At 66.4% G+C, this 15,149-nt stretch overlaps 3 protein-coding genes across 7 annotated transcripts in view; 1 reads left to right on the plus strand and 2 right to left on the minus strand.

Annotated features, from left to right (window-relative positions):
- GPAA1 (glycosylphosphatidylinositol anchor attachment 1) overlaps positions 1 to 4,961 on the minus strand; it is a 20,118-nt gene extending 15,157 nt beyond the window's left edge. For all 5 annotated transcript variants that reach the window (XR_012054326.1, XM_072925142.1, XM_072925143.1 and 2 more), the window contains exons 1-4: positions 4,859 to 4,961; positions 3,931 to 4,018; positions 2,993 to 3,166; positions 777 to 888 (exon numbers count right to left, since the gene is read on the minus strand). Coding sequence is in view for 4 of the 5 variants with exons in the window: in XM_072925142.1 (XP_072781243.1) it covers positions 777 to 888; positions 2,993 to 3,166; positions 3,931 to 4,018; positions 4,859 to 4,937 (453 nt within the window). In the remaining variant the exon portion in view is untranslated. The remainder of the gene's footprint in view (positions 1 to 776; positions 889 to 2,992; positions 3,167 to 3,930; positions 4,019 to 4,858) is intronic.
- A 1,003-nt stretch (positions 4,962 to 5,964) lies between these two features.
- Positions 5,965 to 11,315, minus strand: EXOSC4 (exosome component 4). Its single transcript, XM_041714141.2, has 3 exons — positions 11,016 to 11,315; positions 9,682 to 9,900; positions 5,965 to 8,432 (listed from the first exon to the last, which is right to left on the minus strand). Exons 1-3 carry the CDS (start codon positions 11,184 to 11,186, stop codon positions 8,061 to 8,063), a joined length of 762 nt encoding a protein of 253 aa, XP_041570075.2. The 5' UTR covers positions 11,187 to 11,315; the 3' UTR covers positions 5,965 to 8,060.
- A 999-nt stretch (positions 11,316 to 12,314) lies between these two features.
- The window catches only part of OPLAH (5-oxoprolinase, ATP-hydrolysing), a 37,997-nt gene continuing 35,162 nt past the window's right edge, over positions 12,315 to 15,149 (plus strand). Inside the window, exons 1-2 of the mRNA XM_072925149.1 lie at positions 12,315 to 12,875; positions 14,068 to 14,259. Of these exons, the coding sequence (XP_072781250.1) occupies positions 12,702 to 12,875; positions 14,068 to 14,259 (366 nt within the window). The 5' untranslated portion in view covers positions 12,315 to 12,701. The remainder of the gene's footprint in view (positions 12,876 to 14,067; positions 14,260 to 15,149) is intronic.

Genomic DNA, 15,149 nt, shown 5'->3' on the forward strand with positions numbered 1-15,149 from the left:
CAGTGCTCCCAGTGCCCCCATTCCCAGTGCTCCCAGTGCCCCACTCCCCCATTCCCAGTGCTCCCAGTCCTACAAGTGCCCCCATTCCCAGTGCTCCCAGTGCCCCATTCCCAGTGCTCCCAGTGCCCCCAGTGCTCCATTCCCAGCACTCCCAGTGCTCCCAGTGCCCCCATTCCCAGTGCTCCCAGTGCCCCACTCCCCCATTCCCAGTGCTCCCAGTGCCCCATTCCCCCATTCCCAGTGCTCCCAGTGCCCCATTCCCAGCACTCCCAGTGCTCCCAGTGCCCCCATTCCCAGTGCTCCCAGTGCCCCACTCCCCCATTCCCAGTGCTCCCAGTCCTACAAGTGCCCCCATTCCCAGTGCTCCCAGTGCCCCATTCCCAGTGCTCCCAGTGCCCCCAGTGCTCCATTCCCAGCACTCCCAGTGCTCCCAGTGCCCCATTCCCAGTGCTCCCAGTGCTCCATTCCCAGTACTCCCAGTGCTCCCAGTGCCCCATTCCCAGTGCCCCATTCCCAGTGCTCCCAGTGCCCCATTCCCAGTGCTCCCAGTGCTCCCAGTGCCCCATTCCCAGTGCTCCCAGTGCTCCCAGTGCCCCATTCCCAGTGCCCCATTCCCAGTGCTCCCAGTGTTCCCAGTGCCCCATTCCCAGTGTTCCCAGTGCCCCCAGTGCCCTATTCCCAGCGCTCCCAGTGCCCCCAGTGCCCCACTCCCAGTGTTCCCAGTGCTCCCAGTGCCCCATTCCCAGCGCTCCCAGTGCTCCCAGTGCCCCCAGTACGTAGCGCTCGTGGGCCTCGTCGGGGAAGGGCAGCGTGCGGCTGAAGGGCTGGCGATGGACCTCGAGCCCCAGCTGGAACATGGTCTGCTCCAGCCACTCCACGGGCATGCCCCTAAAACAAATAAATATAAATAAATATGGGATTGGGATTGGGATTGGGGCACCCCAAACCATCCCTGAACCATCCCCAAACCATCCCCAAACCATCCCCAAACCCCACAGGCTCTGCTCCAGCCACTCCACGGGCATGCCCCTAAAACAAATATGGGATTGGGGTACCCCAAACCATCCCCAAACCATCCCCGGACCATCCCTGAACCATCCCCAAACCATCCCAAAACCCCACAGGCTCTGCTCCAGCCACTCCACGGGCATGCCCCTAAAAATAAAATATGGGATTGGGGCACCCCAAACCATCCCCAAACCATCCCTGAACCCCACAGGCTCTGCTCCAGCCACTCCACGGGCATGCCCCTAAAACAAATATGGGATTGGGGTTGGGATATCCCAAACCATCCCCAAACCATCCCCAAACCCACAGACTCTGCTCCAGCCACTCCACGGGCATGCCCCTAAAAGAAATCAATATGGGATTGGGGTACCCCAAACCATCCCTGAACCATCCCTGAACCCCACAGGCTCTGCTCCAGCCACTCCACGGGCATGCCCCTAAAAATAAATAAATATGGGATTGGGGCACCCCAAACCATCCCCAAAACATCCCCAAAACATCCCTGAACCATCCCCAAACCCCACAGGCTCTGCTCCAGCCACTCCACGGGCATGCCCCTAAAACAAATCAATATAAATAAATATGGGATTGGGGCACCCCAAACCATCCCTGAACCATCCCTGAACCATCCCCAAACCCCACAGGCCCTGCTCCAGCCACTCCACGGGCATGCCCCTAAAACAAATCAATATAAATAAATATGGGATTGGGGCACCCCAAACCATCCCTGAACCATCCCTGAACCATCCCCAAACCCCACAGGCTCTGCTCCAGCCACTCCACGGGCATGCCCCTAAAACAAATATGGGATTGGGATTGGGGCACCCCAAACCATCCCTGAACCATCCCCAAACCATCCCCAAACCCCACAGGCCCTGCTCCAGCCACCCCACGGGCATGGCCCTAAAACAAATCAATATGGGATTGGGGCACCCCAAACCATCCCCAAACCATCCCCAAACCCCACAGGCCCTGCCCCAGCCACTCCACGGGCATGCCCCTAAAACAAATATGGGATTGGGGCACCCCAAACCATCCCCAAACCATCCCTGAACCCCACAGACTCTGCTCCAGCCACTCCACGGGCATGCCCCTAAAAACAAATATGGGATTGGGATTGGGATTGGGGCACCCCAAACCATCCCCCAAATCCCCTCTCCAGCCACTCCAAGCAGGAGTGGGAATGGGAACTCCCCCCAAACCCCAAAGGCGTCACTCCGCTCTCCACTCGTCCCCCAAAACCATCTGGATGTGTCCCCCCTCCCCAAACCCCCCAAGCCACCCCCAAACTCAACCTCAAATCCCCCTCCCCAAATCCCCCCATTCTCACCCTGCTCTCCTCTTATGCCCCCCAAAATTCCCGGGTGTGTTCCCCAAACCCCAATCCCAAACCCCAAATCCCCCGTTCTCACCCCACTCTCCTCTTGTGCGCCCCAAAGTCGCAGGTGTGTTCCCCAAACCCCAAACCCCAACCCCCAAATCCCCTGTTCTCACCCCGCTCTCCTCTTGTGCCCCCTGAACTCCCAGGTGTGTTCCCCTCCCCAAATCCCAATCCAAACCCCCCAAACCCAAATCCCAAACCCCAAATTCCCCCGTTCTCACCCCACTTTCCTCTTGTGCGCCCCAAAGCCCCAGGTGTGTTCCCCTCCCCAAATCCCAATCCAAACCCCCCAAACCCAAATCCCAAACCCCAAATTCCCCCGTTCTCACCCCGCTCTCCTCTTGTGCGCCCCAAAGCCCCAGGTGTGTTCCCCTCCCCAAATCTCAATCCAAACCCCCCAAACCCCAATCCTGACCCCAAATCCCCCGTGCTCACCCCGCTCTCCTCTTGTGCCCCCTGAATTCGCAGGTGTGTTCCCCAAACCCCAAACCAAACCCCAAATCCCCCGTTCTCACCCCACTTTCCTCTTGTGCGCCCCAAAGTCACGGGTGTGTTCCCCAAACCCCATACCCCAACCCAAACCCCAAATCCCCCCGTTCTCACCCCACTTTCCTCTTGTGCGCCCCGAAATCCCGGGCCAGGGCGAGGGCGCGGGGCCCGAGGTCGGAGCCCTCCCCCACCATGGTGGAGCCCATGGCGTTCTCAGACAGGTACGTGCGGGGAGCCAGGGCCGGCAGCAGCAGGAACCAGGTGAGCCCCGCCAGGTAACTCAGGACACTGCGGGGGGCACCCCAAAATCATCAGTGACACCCCAAACCCACCCCAAACCCAGCCCTGACACCCCAAACCCAGCCCTGACACCCACACCCTGCACAGGTACGTGCGGGGAGCCAGGGCCGGCAGCAGCAGGAACCAGGTGAGCCCCGCCAGGTAACTCAGCACGCTGCGGGGGGCACCCCAAAACTGTCAGTGACACCCCAAAATAACCCCTGACACCCCAAACCCACCCCACACCCAGCCCTGACACCCAAACCCTGCACAGGTACGTGCGGGGAGCCAGGGCCGGCAGCAGCAGGAACCAGGTGAGCCCCGCCAGGTAACTCAGGACACTGCGGGGGCACCCCAAAATCACCATCGGCACCCCAAAAATAAACCCTGACACCCCAAACCCACCCCAAACCCAGCCCTGACACCCACACCCTGCACAGGTACGTGCGGGGAGCCAGGGCTGGCAGCAGCAGGAACCAGGTGAGCCCCGCCAGGTAACTCAGGACACTGCAGGGGCACCCCAAAATCATCAGTGACACCCCAAAACCGTCAGTGACACCCCAAACCCACCCCACAGCCAGCACTGACACTCCAAAGTACCCCAGGACTCAGGTCCCCCCAGGGGTTTTGGGGTCCCCCAGGTTTCGGGGTGCCCCCCACTCACCAGAGGGGGGTGTTGGGTTCCCCCAGGGGTGTTGGGGTCCCCCCAGGGGTTTTGGGGTGCCCCCAGGGGTGTTGGGGTCCCCCCAGGTTTCGGGGTGCCCCCCACTCACCAGAGCGGGGTGTTGAGGCGCAGCAGCAGCCGGGCCAGCGCCCGCCGGCACTGCGGGTCCGACAGCAGCCCCATGGCGGGGGGGTGGGCTGTGGGGACCCCAAAACCCCAGTGAGCCCCCCAAAACAGCCCTGAGACCCCCAAACAGCCCTGAGACCCCCAAACCCCACTGAGCCCCATGGCAGGGGGGTGGGCTGTGGGGACAGGGACCCCAAAACAGCCCTGAGACCCCAAAACAGCCCTGAGACCCCAAACCCCACTGAGACCCCAAAACCCCACTGAGACCCCCAAACCCCACTGAGCCCCATGGCAGGGGGACGGGCTGTGGGGAGCAGGGACCCCAAACCAGCCCTGAGACCCCCAAACAGCCCTGAGACCCCCAAACCCCACTGAGACCCCAAAACAGCCCTGAGACCCCAAACCCCACTGAGCCCCATGGCAGGGGGACGGGCTGTGGGGAGCAGGGACGCCAAAACAGCCCTGAGACCCCACAGGGACCCCAAAACAGCCCTGAACCCCCAAACCCCACTGAGACCCCAAAACAGCTCTGAGACCCCAAACCCCACTGAGACCCCACAGGGACCCCAAACCCCACTGAGCCCCCAAACCCTCCTCTCCCGGACACCCGAAATTCCCCTCAGGGACACCCCAAATCCCCCTCACAGACACCCCAAATCCCCTCCTCACCCCACAGACACCCCAAATTCCCCCCCGAGCCCCACAGACACCCCAAATCCCCCTCACGGACACCCCAAATCCCCTCCCCCTCAGGCCCTGCCCTCCCCCACGCCCCTACACCGCGTTCCCCCGCATCCCACACGGGCCTGACCCGGCCCTTCCCCTGCCCCGCACCCCCCTGTGCCCTCCGGGACCCCCGAAATGCCCCAAAATGCCCCAAAACGCCCCAAAATGCCCCAAACCCCCAAAACCTGCGGGGCACGGCCGGGCCAGGCCGCTCAATCGCTGCCGGAGCGCGCGGCCAGGGCGGGGCGCGGAGCACAGAGACATCGATCGCGCCGCGCCGCCAGGGGGCGCCCTGAGGGGGCGGGGCCAGCTGGATATGGGCGGGGCCATCTGGATGTGGGCGGGGCCAGCTGGATGTGGGCGGGGCCATCTGGATGTGGGCGGGGCCAAGGAGTAATGGGTTTGGGGGGAAAGGGGGAAAATGGGGGGAAAAGGGGGAAAAAAGGGGGAAAAACGGGGGGAAAAGGGGGAAAAAAGGGGGAAAAACGGGGGAAAAGGGGGAAAAACGGGGGAAAAGGGGGAAAAACGGCGGGAAAAGGGGAAAAAGGGGGAAAAGCGGGGGGGGAAGGGGGAAAAAGGGGGAAAAAGGGGGAAAAACGGGGGAAAAGGGGGGAAAAAGGGGGAAAAAGGGGGAAAAAGGGAAAAAGGGGGAGAAAGGGGAAAAAGGGGAAAAAGGGGAAAAGGGGAGAGGGGGGAAAAGGGGAAAAACGGGGAAAAACGGAGGGGAAAGGGAGGAAAGGGGGAAAGGGGAAAAAGGGGGAAAAAGGGGAAAAAGGGGAAAAGGGGAAAAAGGGGGAAAAAGGGGAAAAAGGGGGAAAGGGGAAAAAGGGGGAAAACGGGTAAAATGGGGAAAAACGGGGGGAAAGGGGAAAAACGGGGGAAAGGGGGAAAAAGGGGGAAAGGGGGAAAAAGGGGGGAAAAACGGAGGGAAAGGGGGAAAAAGTGGGGGGAAAGGGGGAAAAACGGGGGAAAGAGGGAAAAAACGGGAGGAAAGAGGGAAAAACGGGGGGAAAAGGGGGAAAAACGGGGGGAAAAGGGGAAAGGGGGAAAGGGGGAAAAAGGGGGAAAAAAGGGGGAAAAAAGGGGAAAAACGGGGGGAAAGGGGGAAAAAGGGGGGGCTGGGGACACAAACGGGGCTTGGGGACACAAAGAGGGGAGCAGGACGGGCAGAGGGGTACGGGGGTGTCAGGGACAGCTCGGGGGGCTGCGAGGGCAGCACGGTGGGGAGGGGGCGTGCAAGGGTGTGACACACCCAGGTGGCACACAGGTGACACTCAGGTGACACAGAATGTGCAGTGACACACCCCAATTTATTGCCATGGCGCCATGGGACCCCCAAAACCTGTAGGGTCACCACTCCAGTGTCCCCAGTGTCCCCAGAATTGGTCACCGCAGGGTCACAGCCCCAGTGTCCCCAGTACTGGTCACTCCAGTGACCCCAGGAGCAGTGGTCACTGCAGGGTCACTGCAGGTCACAGCCCCAGTGTCCCCAAGAGGAGCGGTCACTGCAGGGTCACAGCCCCAGTGTCCCAAGGATCGGTCACTCCAGTGTCCCCAGGATTGGTCACTGCAGGGTCTGAGCCCCAGTGTCCCCAGTACTGGTCACTCCAGTGTCCCCAGGAGCAGTGGTCACTGCAGGGTCACAGCCCCAGTGTCCCCAGGAGTGGTCACTGCAGGTCACAGCCCCAGTGTCCCAAGGATTGGTCACTCCAGTGTCCCCAGGAGCAGTGGTCACTGCAGGGTCATTGCAGGTCACAGCCCCAGTGTCCCAAGGATTGGTCACTCCAGTGTCCCCAAAATTGGTCACTGCAGGGTCACAGCCCCACTGTCCCCAGGAGCAGTGGTCACTGCAGGGTCATTGCAGGGTCACAGCCCCAGTGTTGGTCACTCCAGTGTCCCCAGGAGCAGTGGTCACTGCAGGGTCACAGCCCCAGTGTCCCCAGGAGTGGTCGCTCCAGTGTCCCCAGGAGCAGTGGTCACTGCAGGGTCACAGCCCCAGTGTTGGTCACTGCAGGGTCCCCAGGAGCAGTGGTCACCACAGCGATGTCATACTGCAGCTCCCAGGGGTCAGTTGGTCACCCCAGTGTCCCCACGGTGACCCTGTGGTCACTGTGCCATGGCTGTCCCCGTCCCACGGCCACGTCCCCAGGGGGGTCACAGTTCCACGGTGGTGTCCTGGTGTCCCCAGGGTGGTCACTCTGGTCAGTAACTGTTCCACGGTGGTGTCCTGGTGTCCCCAGGGTGGTCACTCTGGTCAGTAACTGTTCCACGGTGGTGTCCTGGTGTCCCCAGGGTGGTCACTCTGGTCACTGTGCCATGGTCATGTCCCTGCAGTGGTCACTGTGATGGTCACTTCTCCATGGTGGTGTTCTGGGGTGGTCACCGTGGCCACTCACTGTTCCATTGCCATGTCCCTGCAGTGGTCACTGTCATGGACACTACCTCATGGTGGCGTCCTGAGGTGGTCCCTGTGGTCAGTCACTGACCCTGCAGTGGTCACTGCGATGGTCACTGCTCCATGGCAATGTCCTGGGCGGTCACTGCGATGGTCACTGCTCCATGGCAATGTCCTGGGTGGTCACTGCGGTCACTCACTGCTCCATGGCAATGTCCTGGGTGGTCACTGTGCTGGTCACTGCACCATGGCAATGTCCTGGGTGGTCACTCACTGCTCCATGGCAATGTCCTGGGTGGTCACTGCGATGGTCACTGCTCCATGGCGGTGTCCTGGGCGGTCACTGTGGTCACTCACTGCTCCATGGCGGTGTCCTGGGCGGTCACTGTGGTCACTCACTGCTCCATGGCAATGTCCTGGGTGGTCACTATGGTCACTGCTCCATGGCGGTGTCCTGGGTGGTCACTGTGCTGGTCACTGCTCCATGGCCGTGTCCCGGGCGGTCACTGCGGTCACTCACTGCTCCATGGTGGTGTCCCAGGGTGGTCCCTGTGGTCAGTCACTGACCCTGCAGTGGTCACTGTACTGGTCACTGCCCCATGGCAATGTCCTGGGTGGTCACTATGGTCACTCACTGCTCCATGGCAATGTCCTGGGTGGTCACTATGGTCACTCACTGCTCCATGGCAATGTCCGGGGGTGGTCACTCACTGCTCCATGGCCGTGTCCCGGGTGGTCACTGCGATGGTCACTGCTCCATGACAATGTCCTGGGCGGTCACTCACTGCTCCATGGCCGTGTCCTGGGGTGGTCACTCTGGTCACTGCAGTCACTCACTGCTCCATGGCAATGTCCTGGGCGGTCACTCACGGCTCCATGGCGGTGTCCTGGGCGGTCACTGCGGTCACTCACTGCTCCATGGCAATGTCCTGGGTGGTCACTGCGGTCACTCACTGCTCCATGGCAATGTCCTGGGTGGTCACTGCGGTCACTCACTGCTCCATGGCGGTGTCCTGGCGCAGCCGGGCCCTGACCATGCCGTCCAGCACGGCGTGCAGCCCCCGGCAGGCGGCCAGGGCGGCGTCCAGCACGGGCCGCAGCCGCTCCTGGTGCAGCCGGGCGCTGAGCTGGCACAGGGCCAGCTGCCCGCTGCCCGCCACCGTGGCCACGGCCAGCCGCGGGCCCCCGGCCGCCTCCTCGGCCGCGCTCAGGTCGCTCAGGGCCACCGGGGGCCCGGCCGGGGGCTCGGCCAGCCCGGCCGAACCGGCCACCACGGCCCCGCGCAGCGCCACGCCCGCGTCCAGCAGCGCCAGCCCGGCCGCGCTGACGCTGGCCCCCAGCTCGCCCCCGTCCGCCTGCAGCACCTGGGGGAGAGAGCGGTCAGGGACACCCAAAAACACCCAAAATCCACCCAAAAACACCCCAGAAACACCCCAAACCCCAGACACCCCGTGTGCCCCAGCCCGGCCGCGCTGACGCTGGCCCCCAGCTCGCCCCCGTCCGCCTGCAGCACCTGGGGGGAGACAGGGGTCAGGGACACCCCAAAAACACCCAAATTCCACCCAAAAACACCCCAGAAACACTCAAAACACCCCAAAACACCCAAAATCCACCCAAAAAAACCCCAGAAACACCCCAAACACCCCCATATCCACCCAAAACCCCCACAGATCCTGTGTGCCCCAGCCCGGCCACACTGACGCTGGCCCCCAGCTCACCCCATCCGCCTGTAGCACCTTGGGGGGACAAGGGGTGACCCAAAATCCCCCAAACCACCCAAAATAACCCCCAGACTCCCCCAGGACACCCCCAAACCCCCCAGGACACCCCCCAAACCCCCCCCAGGACACCCCCAAGGCCCTGACCTGGACATGCACATCGATCTGGGAGCGGGGATAGAGCTGGGCCAGCACGGCGCCCTCCAGCAGCAGGGCACCCCCAAACCCTCCCAGGACCCCCCAGGACCCCCCCAAACACCCCAGGACCCTCAGGACCCCCCCAACCCCCCCCCCAGGACACCCCAAACCCCCCCAGGACACCCCAAAGCCCCTGACCTGGACGTGCACGTCGATCTGGGAGCGGGGTTAGAGCTGTGCCAGCACGGCGCCCTCCAGCAGCAGGGCACCCCCCAACCCCCCAGGACCCCCAGGACACCCCCAAACCCCCCAGGGCACCCCAAACCCCCTGACCTGGACGTGCACATCGATCTGGGAGCGGGGGTAGAGCTGTGCCAGCACGGCGCCCTCCAGCAGCAGGGCACCCCCAAACCCCCCAGGACACCCCCAAACCCCCCCAGGACACCCCCAAACCCCCTGACCTGGACGTGCACGTCGATCTGGGAGCGGGGGTAGAGCTGGGCCAGCACGGCTCCCTCCAGCACGCCCCGCAGCAGAGGGCACCCCCAAACCCCCCAGGACCCCCAGGGCACCCCCAAACACCCCCAAAGCCCCCCAGAACACCCCAGACCCCCTGACCTGGACGTGCACGTCGATCTGGGAGCGGGGGTAGAGCTGGGCCAGCACGGCGCCCTCCAGCACGCCCCGCAGCAGCAGGGTACCCCCAAACCCCCCAGGACCCCCCCAAACCCCCCCAGGACACCCCAAACCCCCTGACCTGGACGTGCACGTCGATCTGGGAGCGGGGGTAGAGCTGGGCCAGCACGGCTCCCTCCAGCACGCCCCGCAGCAGCAGCGCCCGCTCCGCCGCCCGCCGGTCGCTCCCGCCCGGCCCAGGGCGGCGCCGCCGCTCTCCGCCCCCCGCGAACGGCGCCGAGCTGCACCGGCAGCTGAGCAGCGCCCGGTCCGGGGGGGCCTTGGCCCGGGACCCCCGAACCTGCGGGAGAGGGGACGGGAGTGGGGGCACGGACATGGGGGGCTGGGAGTGGGGGGCACGGACATGGGGGGCTGTGGGACCCCCGAACCTGCGGGAGAGGGGATGGAGTGGGGGCACGGACATGGGGGAATGGGAGTGGGGGCATGGACATGGGGGACTGTGGGGGGAATTGGGGGGCTGGGAGTGGGGGGCACGGACATGGGGGGCTGGGAGTGGGGGCACGGACATGGGGGGCTGTGGGGGGAAACTGGGGGCACGGACACGGGGGGCTGTGGGACCCCCGAACCTGCGGGAGAGGGGATGGGAGTGGGGGGCACGGACATGGGGGGCTGGGAGTGGGGGCACGGACATGGGGGGCTGTGGGACCCCCGAACCTGCGGGAGAGGGGATGGGAGTGGGGGGCACGGACATGGGGGGCTGTGGGGGGAAATTGGGGGGCTGGGAGTGGGGGCACGGACATGGGGGGCTGTGGGGGGAAATTGGGGGGCTGGGAGTGGGGGCACGGACATGGGGGGCTGTGGGGGGAAATTGGGGGGCTGGGAGTGGGGGCACGGACATGGGGGGCTGTGGGGGGAAATTGGGGGGCTGGGAGTGGGGGCACGGACATGGGGGGCTGTGAGACCCCCAGAGCTGTGGGACCCCCGAACCTGCGGGAGAGGGGATGGGAGTGGGGGGCACGGACATGGGGGGCTGTGAGACCCCCACAGCTGGGGGGGGGAAAATTGGGGGGCTGGGAGTGGGGGGGGACACACACAGGGCAGGGCTGTGGGACCCCCAGAGCTGGGGGGGGGGAACAGCAGGGATTGGGGGGACACGGAGATGGGGAGGCTGTGGTGGGACCCCCAAACCTGCAGGGGAAAAAGAGGGGCTGGGAGTAGGGGGGCGACCCATGGGATCCCCACAAGTGGGGGGGAGGGCACAAATTGGGGAGGGGGGCTCAGAATGGGGGACCCTGAAAGCCCCAGGGGTGGGGACAGAGACTGAGGGGGGTTCACAGGGACTGAGGGGGAGTCACGGGCATTGAGGGGGTTCACAAGCCCCGGGAGAGGCTCACAAGCCCCGGGAAAGGCCCACAAGCCCCGGGAGAGGCCCACAAGCCCCGCGGCCCCGCTCACCTCGTGCGGGCCGTACACGGCCGCCAGCACTTTGGTGTTGCCCTGCTCCAGGTAGGCCGAACCGTCCGCCCGGGCCAGCACCCCGAGCCGGGCCCGCACCTTGCGCAGCTCGTCCGGCCGCCGCCCGTCCGCCCGGAACCCCGCGTCGGACAGCAGCTCCAGCCCCGCCATGCCGGCCCCGCGCCCGGTACCGCGTGAGGGGCGGGACTACAACTCCCGGCGTGCCCCGCGTCAGGCGGCAGCTCCAGCCCCGCCATTCCGGTACCGCGTGAGGGGCGGGACTACAACTCCCGGCGTGCCCCGCGTGCGGCGGCAGCTCCAGCCCCGCCATTCCGGTCTGGCGTGAGGGGCGGGACTACAACTCCCGGCGTGCCCCGCGTCCGGCGGCAGCTCCAGTCCCGCCATAACGGCACCGCGCCCGGTACCGCGTGAGGGGCGGGACTACAACTCCCGGCGTGCCCCGCGTCCGGCGGCAGCTCCAGCCCCGCCATGCCGGTACCGCGTGAGGGGCGGGACTACAGCTCCCGGCGTGCCCCGCGTCCTGCGGCAGCTCCAGCCCCGCCATTCCCGTACCGCGTGAGGGGCGGGACTACAGCTCCCGGCGTGCCCCGCGTCGGACAGCAGCTCCAGCCCCGCCATGCCGGTACCGCGTGAGGGGCGGGACTACAACTCCCGGCGTGCCCCGCGTCCGGCGGCAGCTCCAGCCCCGCCATGTCGGCACCGCGCCCGGTACCGCGTGAGGGGCGGGACTACAGCTCCCGGCGTGCCCCGCGTGCGGCGGCAGCTCCAGCCCCGCCATGCCGGTACCGCGTGAGGGGCGGGACTACAGCTCCCGGCGTGCCCCGCGTCTGGCGGCAGCTCCAGCCCCGCCATGTCGGCACCGCGCCCGGTACCGCGTGAGGGGCGGGACTACAGCTCCCGGCGTGCCCCGCGTCCGGCGGCAGCTCCAGCCCCGCCATTCCGGTACCGCGCCCGGTACCGCGTGAGGGGCGGGACTACAGCTCCCGGCGTGCCCCGCGGTCGGCGGCAGCGCCAGCCCCGCCATTCCGGTACCGCGCCCGGTACGGCGTGAGGGGCGGGACTACTACTCCCGGCGTGCCCCGCGGCCGGCGGCAACTACAACTCCCGGCGTGCCCCGCGCGAGCCGCCCGCCAACGGGAGGCACCGCCCCCGTGACGCAACCGCACACCAGGCCACGCCTCCATGGGTGCCTAACGAGGCCACGCCCCCTTTGGGCCACGCCCCCGGACAGAGACCACGCCCCGAGGGGGCGGGGTCCCGGTACCGCCCCCCGAGGCCCCGCCCCCTCGGCCGGTTCGCGGCACCGAACGGGACCGAACGGCACCGAACGGCACCGAACGGCACCGAACGGGACCGGGCCGGCCGCAGCGCCCCCTGGAGGAGCGGCAGCACCGGGACCCGCGGCACGGCCCGTTCCGACCCCGGCCCGTCCCGACCCCGGCCCGCTCTGACCCGGGCGGGCACCGGCACCGAGCCTCGGACCGGGGCAGAACCGGCACCGGACAGCACCGAGCGCTCACCGGAGCGGACCGGACCGACCCTTCCCCGGCCGCCGCCGCTGACCCCTGTCCGGCCGCCCGACCTTGTCCAGGCCGGAGCGGAGCCCCGGGGCCGCCGCTCCCGGTCCGGTGCCGGTGCCGCTCCCTGCCCGGTGCCGGTCCCGCCATGGCCGCGCCGCTCGCCCCCGGCGGGTTCGAGTTCGCCATCGACCGCGGCGGGACCTTCACGGACGTGTTCGCGCGGTGCCCCGGCGGCCGCGTCCGCGTCCTGAAGCTGCTCTCCGAGGACCCCGCGTACCGGGACGCGCCCACCGAGGGCATCCGCCGCGTCCTGCAGGAGGTGCGAGCCCCGGGACGGCGGCGGGACAGCGGGGGGACACGGCGGGACCCCCCCCGAGTGCCCTGCTGGGACCCCTGGGACCCTCGGGACCCCTGGGACTACCGGGACACGGCGGGACCCCCGGGACGGCGGGGGGACAGAGAGGGGACACGGCGGGACCCCCCCGAGTGCCCTGCTGGGACCCCCGGGACCCCCGGGACCCCCCCGAGTGCCCTGCTGGGACCCCCGGGACCCCCGGGACACGGCGGGGACACGGCGGGACTCCCGGGACCCCCGGGACCCCCCCCGAGTGTCCTGCTGGGACCCCCCCCCCGGACCCCTCCCAGCCCCTTAAGCCCCCCAGCCCTGGGCCTGCCTGGACCCCGTGAACCACCCCGTGCTGGGGGTCCTCGAATGGGTCTGGGGGTCCCCAAATGGGTCTGGAGTCCCACTGTGGGTATGGGGTCCTGGGGCTGAGTTTTGGGGTCCCACAGGAACTGGGGGTGCCCCTGTGGGTCTGGGGTCCCCGGGTGAATTTGGGGTGCCCCACAGGAACTGGGGGTGCTGCTGCCCGGGTGAATTTTGGGGCTCCCCGGGTGAATTATTTTGGGGTGCCCCCGCAGGAACTGGGGGTGCCGCTGCCCCGGGTGAATTTTGGGGTCCCACAGGAACTGGGGGTGCCGCTGTGGGTCCGGGGGTGCCCATGTGAATTTTGGGGTCCCCCCGCAGGAACTGGGGGTGCCGCTGCCCCGGGTGAATTATTTTGGGGTCCCCCCGCAGGAACTGGGGGTGCCGCTGTGGGTCTGGGGCCCCTGGCTGAGTTTTGGGGTGCCCCACAGGAACTGGGGGTGCCGCTGCCCCGGGTGAATTTGGGGTGCCCAACAGGAGCTGGGGGTGCCGCTGCCCCGGGTGAATTATTTTGGGGTGCCCCACAGGAGCTGGGGGTGCCGCTGCCCCGGGTGAATTATTTTGGGGTGCCCTACAGGAACTGGGGGTGCCGCTGCCCCGGGTGAATTTTGGGGTGCCCCCACAGGAGCTGGGGGTGCCGCTGTGGGTCCCCGGGTGAATTTTGGGGTGCCCAGGTGAATTATTTTGGGGTCCCACAGGAGCTGGGGGTGCCGCTGCCCCGGGTGAATCATTATGGGGTCCCACAGGAACTGGGGGTGCCGCTGTGGGTCCGAGGGTGCCCCAGGTGAATTTTGGGGTCCCACAGGAGCTGGGGGTGCCGCTGCCCCGGGACCAGCCCCTGGACGCCTCCGGGATCCGCTGGATCCGCATGGGCACCACGGTGGCCACCAACGCGCTGCTGCAGCGCCGCGGGGAGCGCCTGGCACTGGCGGTGACCCGCGGCTTCCGCCACCTGCTGCACATCGGCACGCAGGCACGGCCGCAGCTCTTCGACCTGGTGAGCACCTGGGCACACCTGGGCACACACCTGGGCACCTAACCCATCCCCAAACCCAATAACCCAAACCCAACAACCCACACCGACACTGCTGCACATCGGCACCCAGGCACGGCCGCAACTCTTCGACCTGGTGAGCACCTGGGCACACACCTGGGCACACACCTGGGCACAGCTGGCACACACCTGGGCACCTAACCCAACCCCAAACCCACCCTAAACCAAATAACCCAACCCAACACCCCACACCGACACTGCTGCACATCGGCACCCAGGCCCGCCCGCAGCTCTTCGACCTGGTGAGCACCTGGGCACAGCTGGGCACAGCTGGCACACACCTGGGCACACACCTGGGCACCTAACCCACCCCTAAACCCAATAACCCAACCCCAACATCCCACACCGACACTGCTGCACATCGGCACCCAGGCACGGCCGCAGCTCTTCGACCTGGTGAGCACACCTGGGCACACACCTGGGTACACACCTGGGCACACACCTGGGCACACACCTCGGCACCTAACCCACCCCAAACCCACCCAAAACCCAATAACCCAAACCCAACACCTGCTGCACATCGGCACCCAGGCCCGCCCGCAGCTCTTCGACCTGGTGAGCACCTGGGCACAGCTGGGCACAGCTGGCACACACCTGGGCACACACCTGGGCACCAAACCCACCCCAAACCCATCCCCAAACCCAATAACCCAACCCCAACATCCCACACCGACACTGCTGCACATCGGCACCCAGGCCCGCCCGCACCTCTTCGACCTGGTGAGCGCCTGGGCACAGCTGGGCACACACCTGGGCACACACCTGGGCACCTAACCCATCCCCAAACCCATCCTAAACCCAACATCCCACCCCGACACTGCTGCACATCGGCA

The sequence above is a fragment of the Taeniopygia guttata genome, chromosome 2 (genome assembly GCF_048771995.1).
Source record: "Taeniopygia guttata chromosome 2, bTaeGut7.mat, whole genome shotgun sequence".
Lineage (NCBI taxonomy): Eukaryota > Metazoa > Chordata > Aves > Passeriformes > Estrildidae > Taeniopygia > Taeniopygia guttata.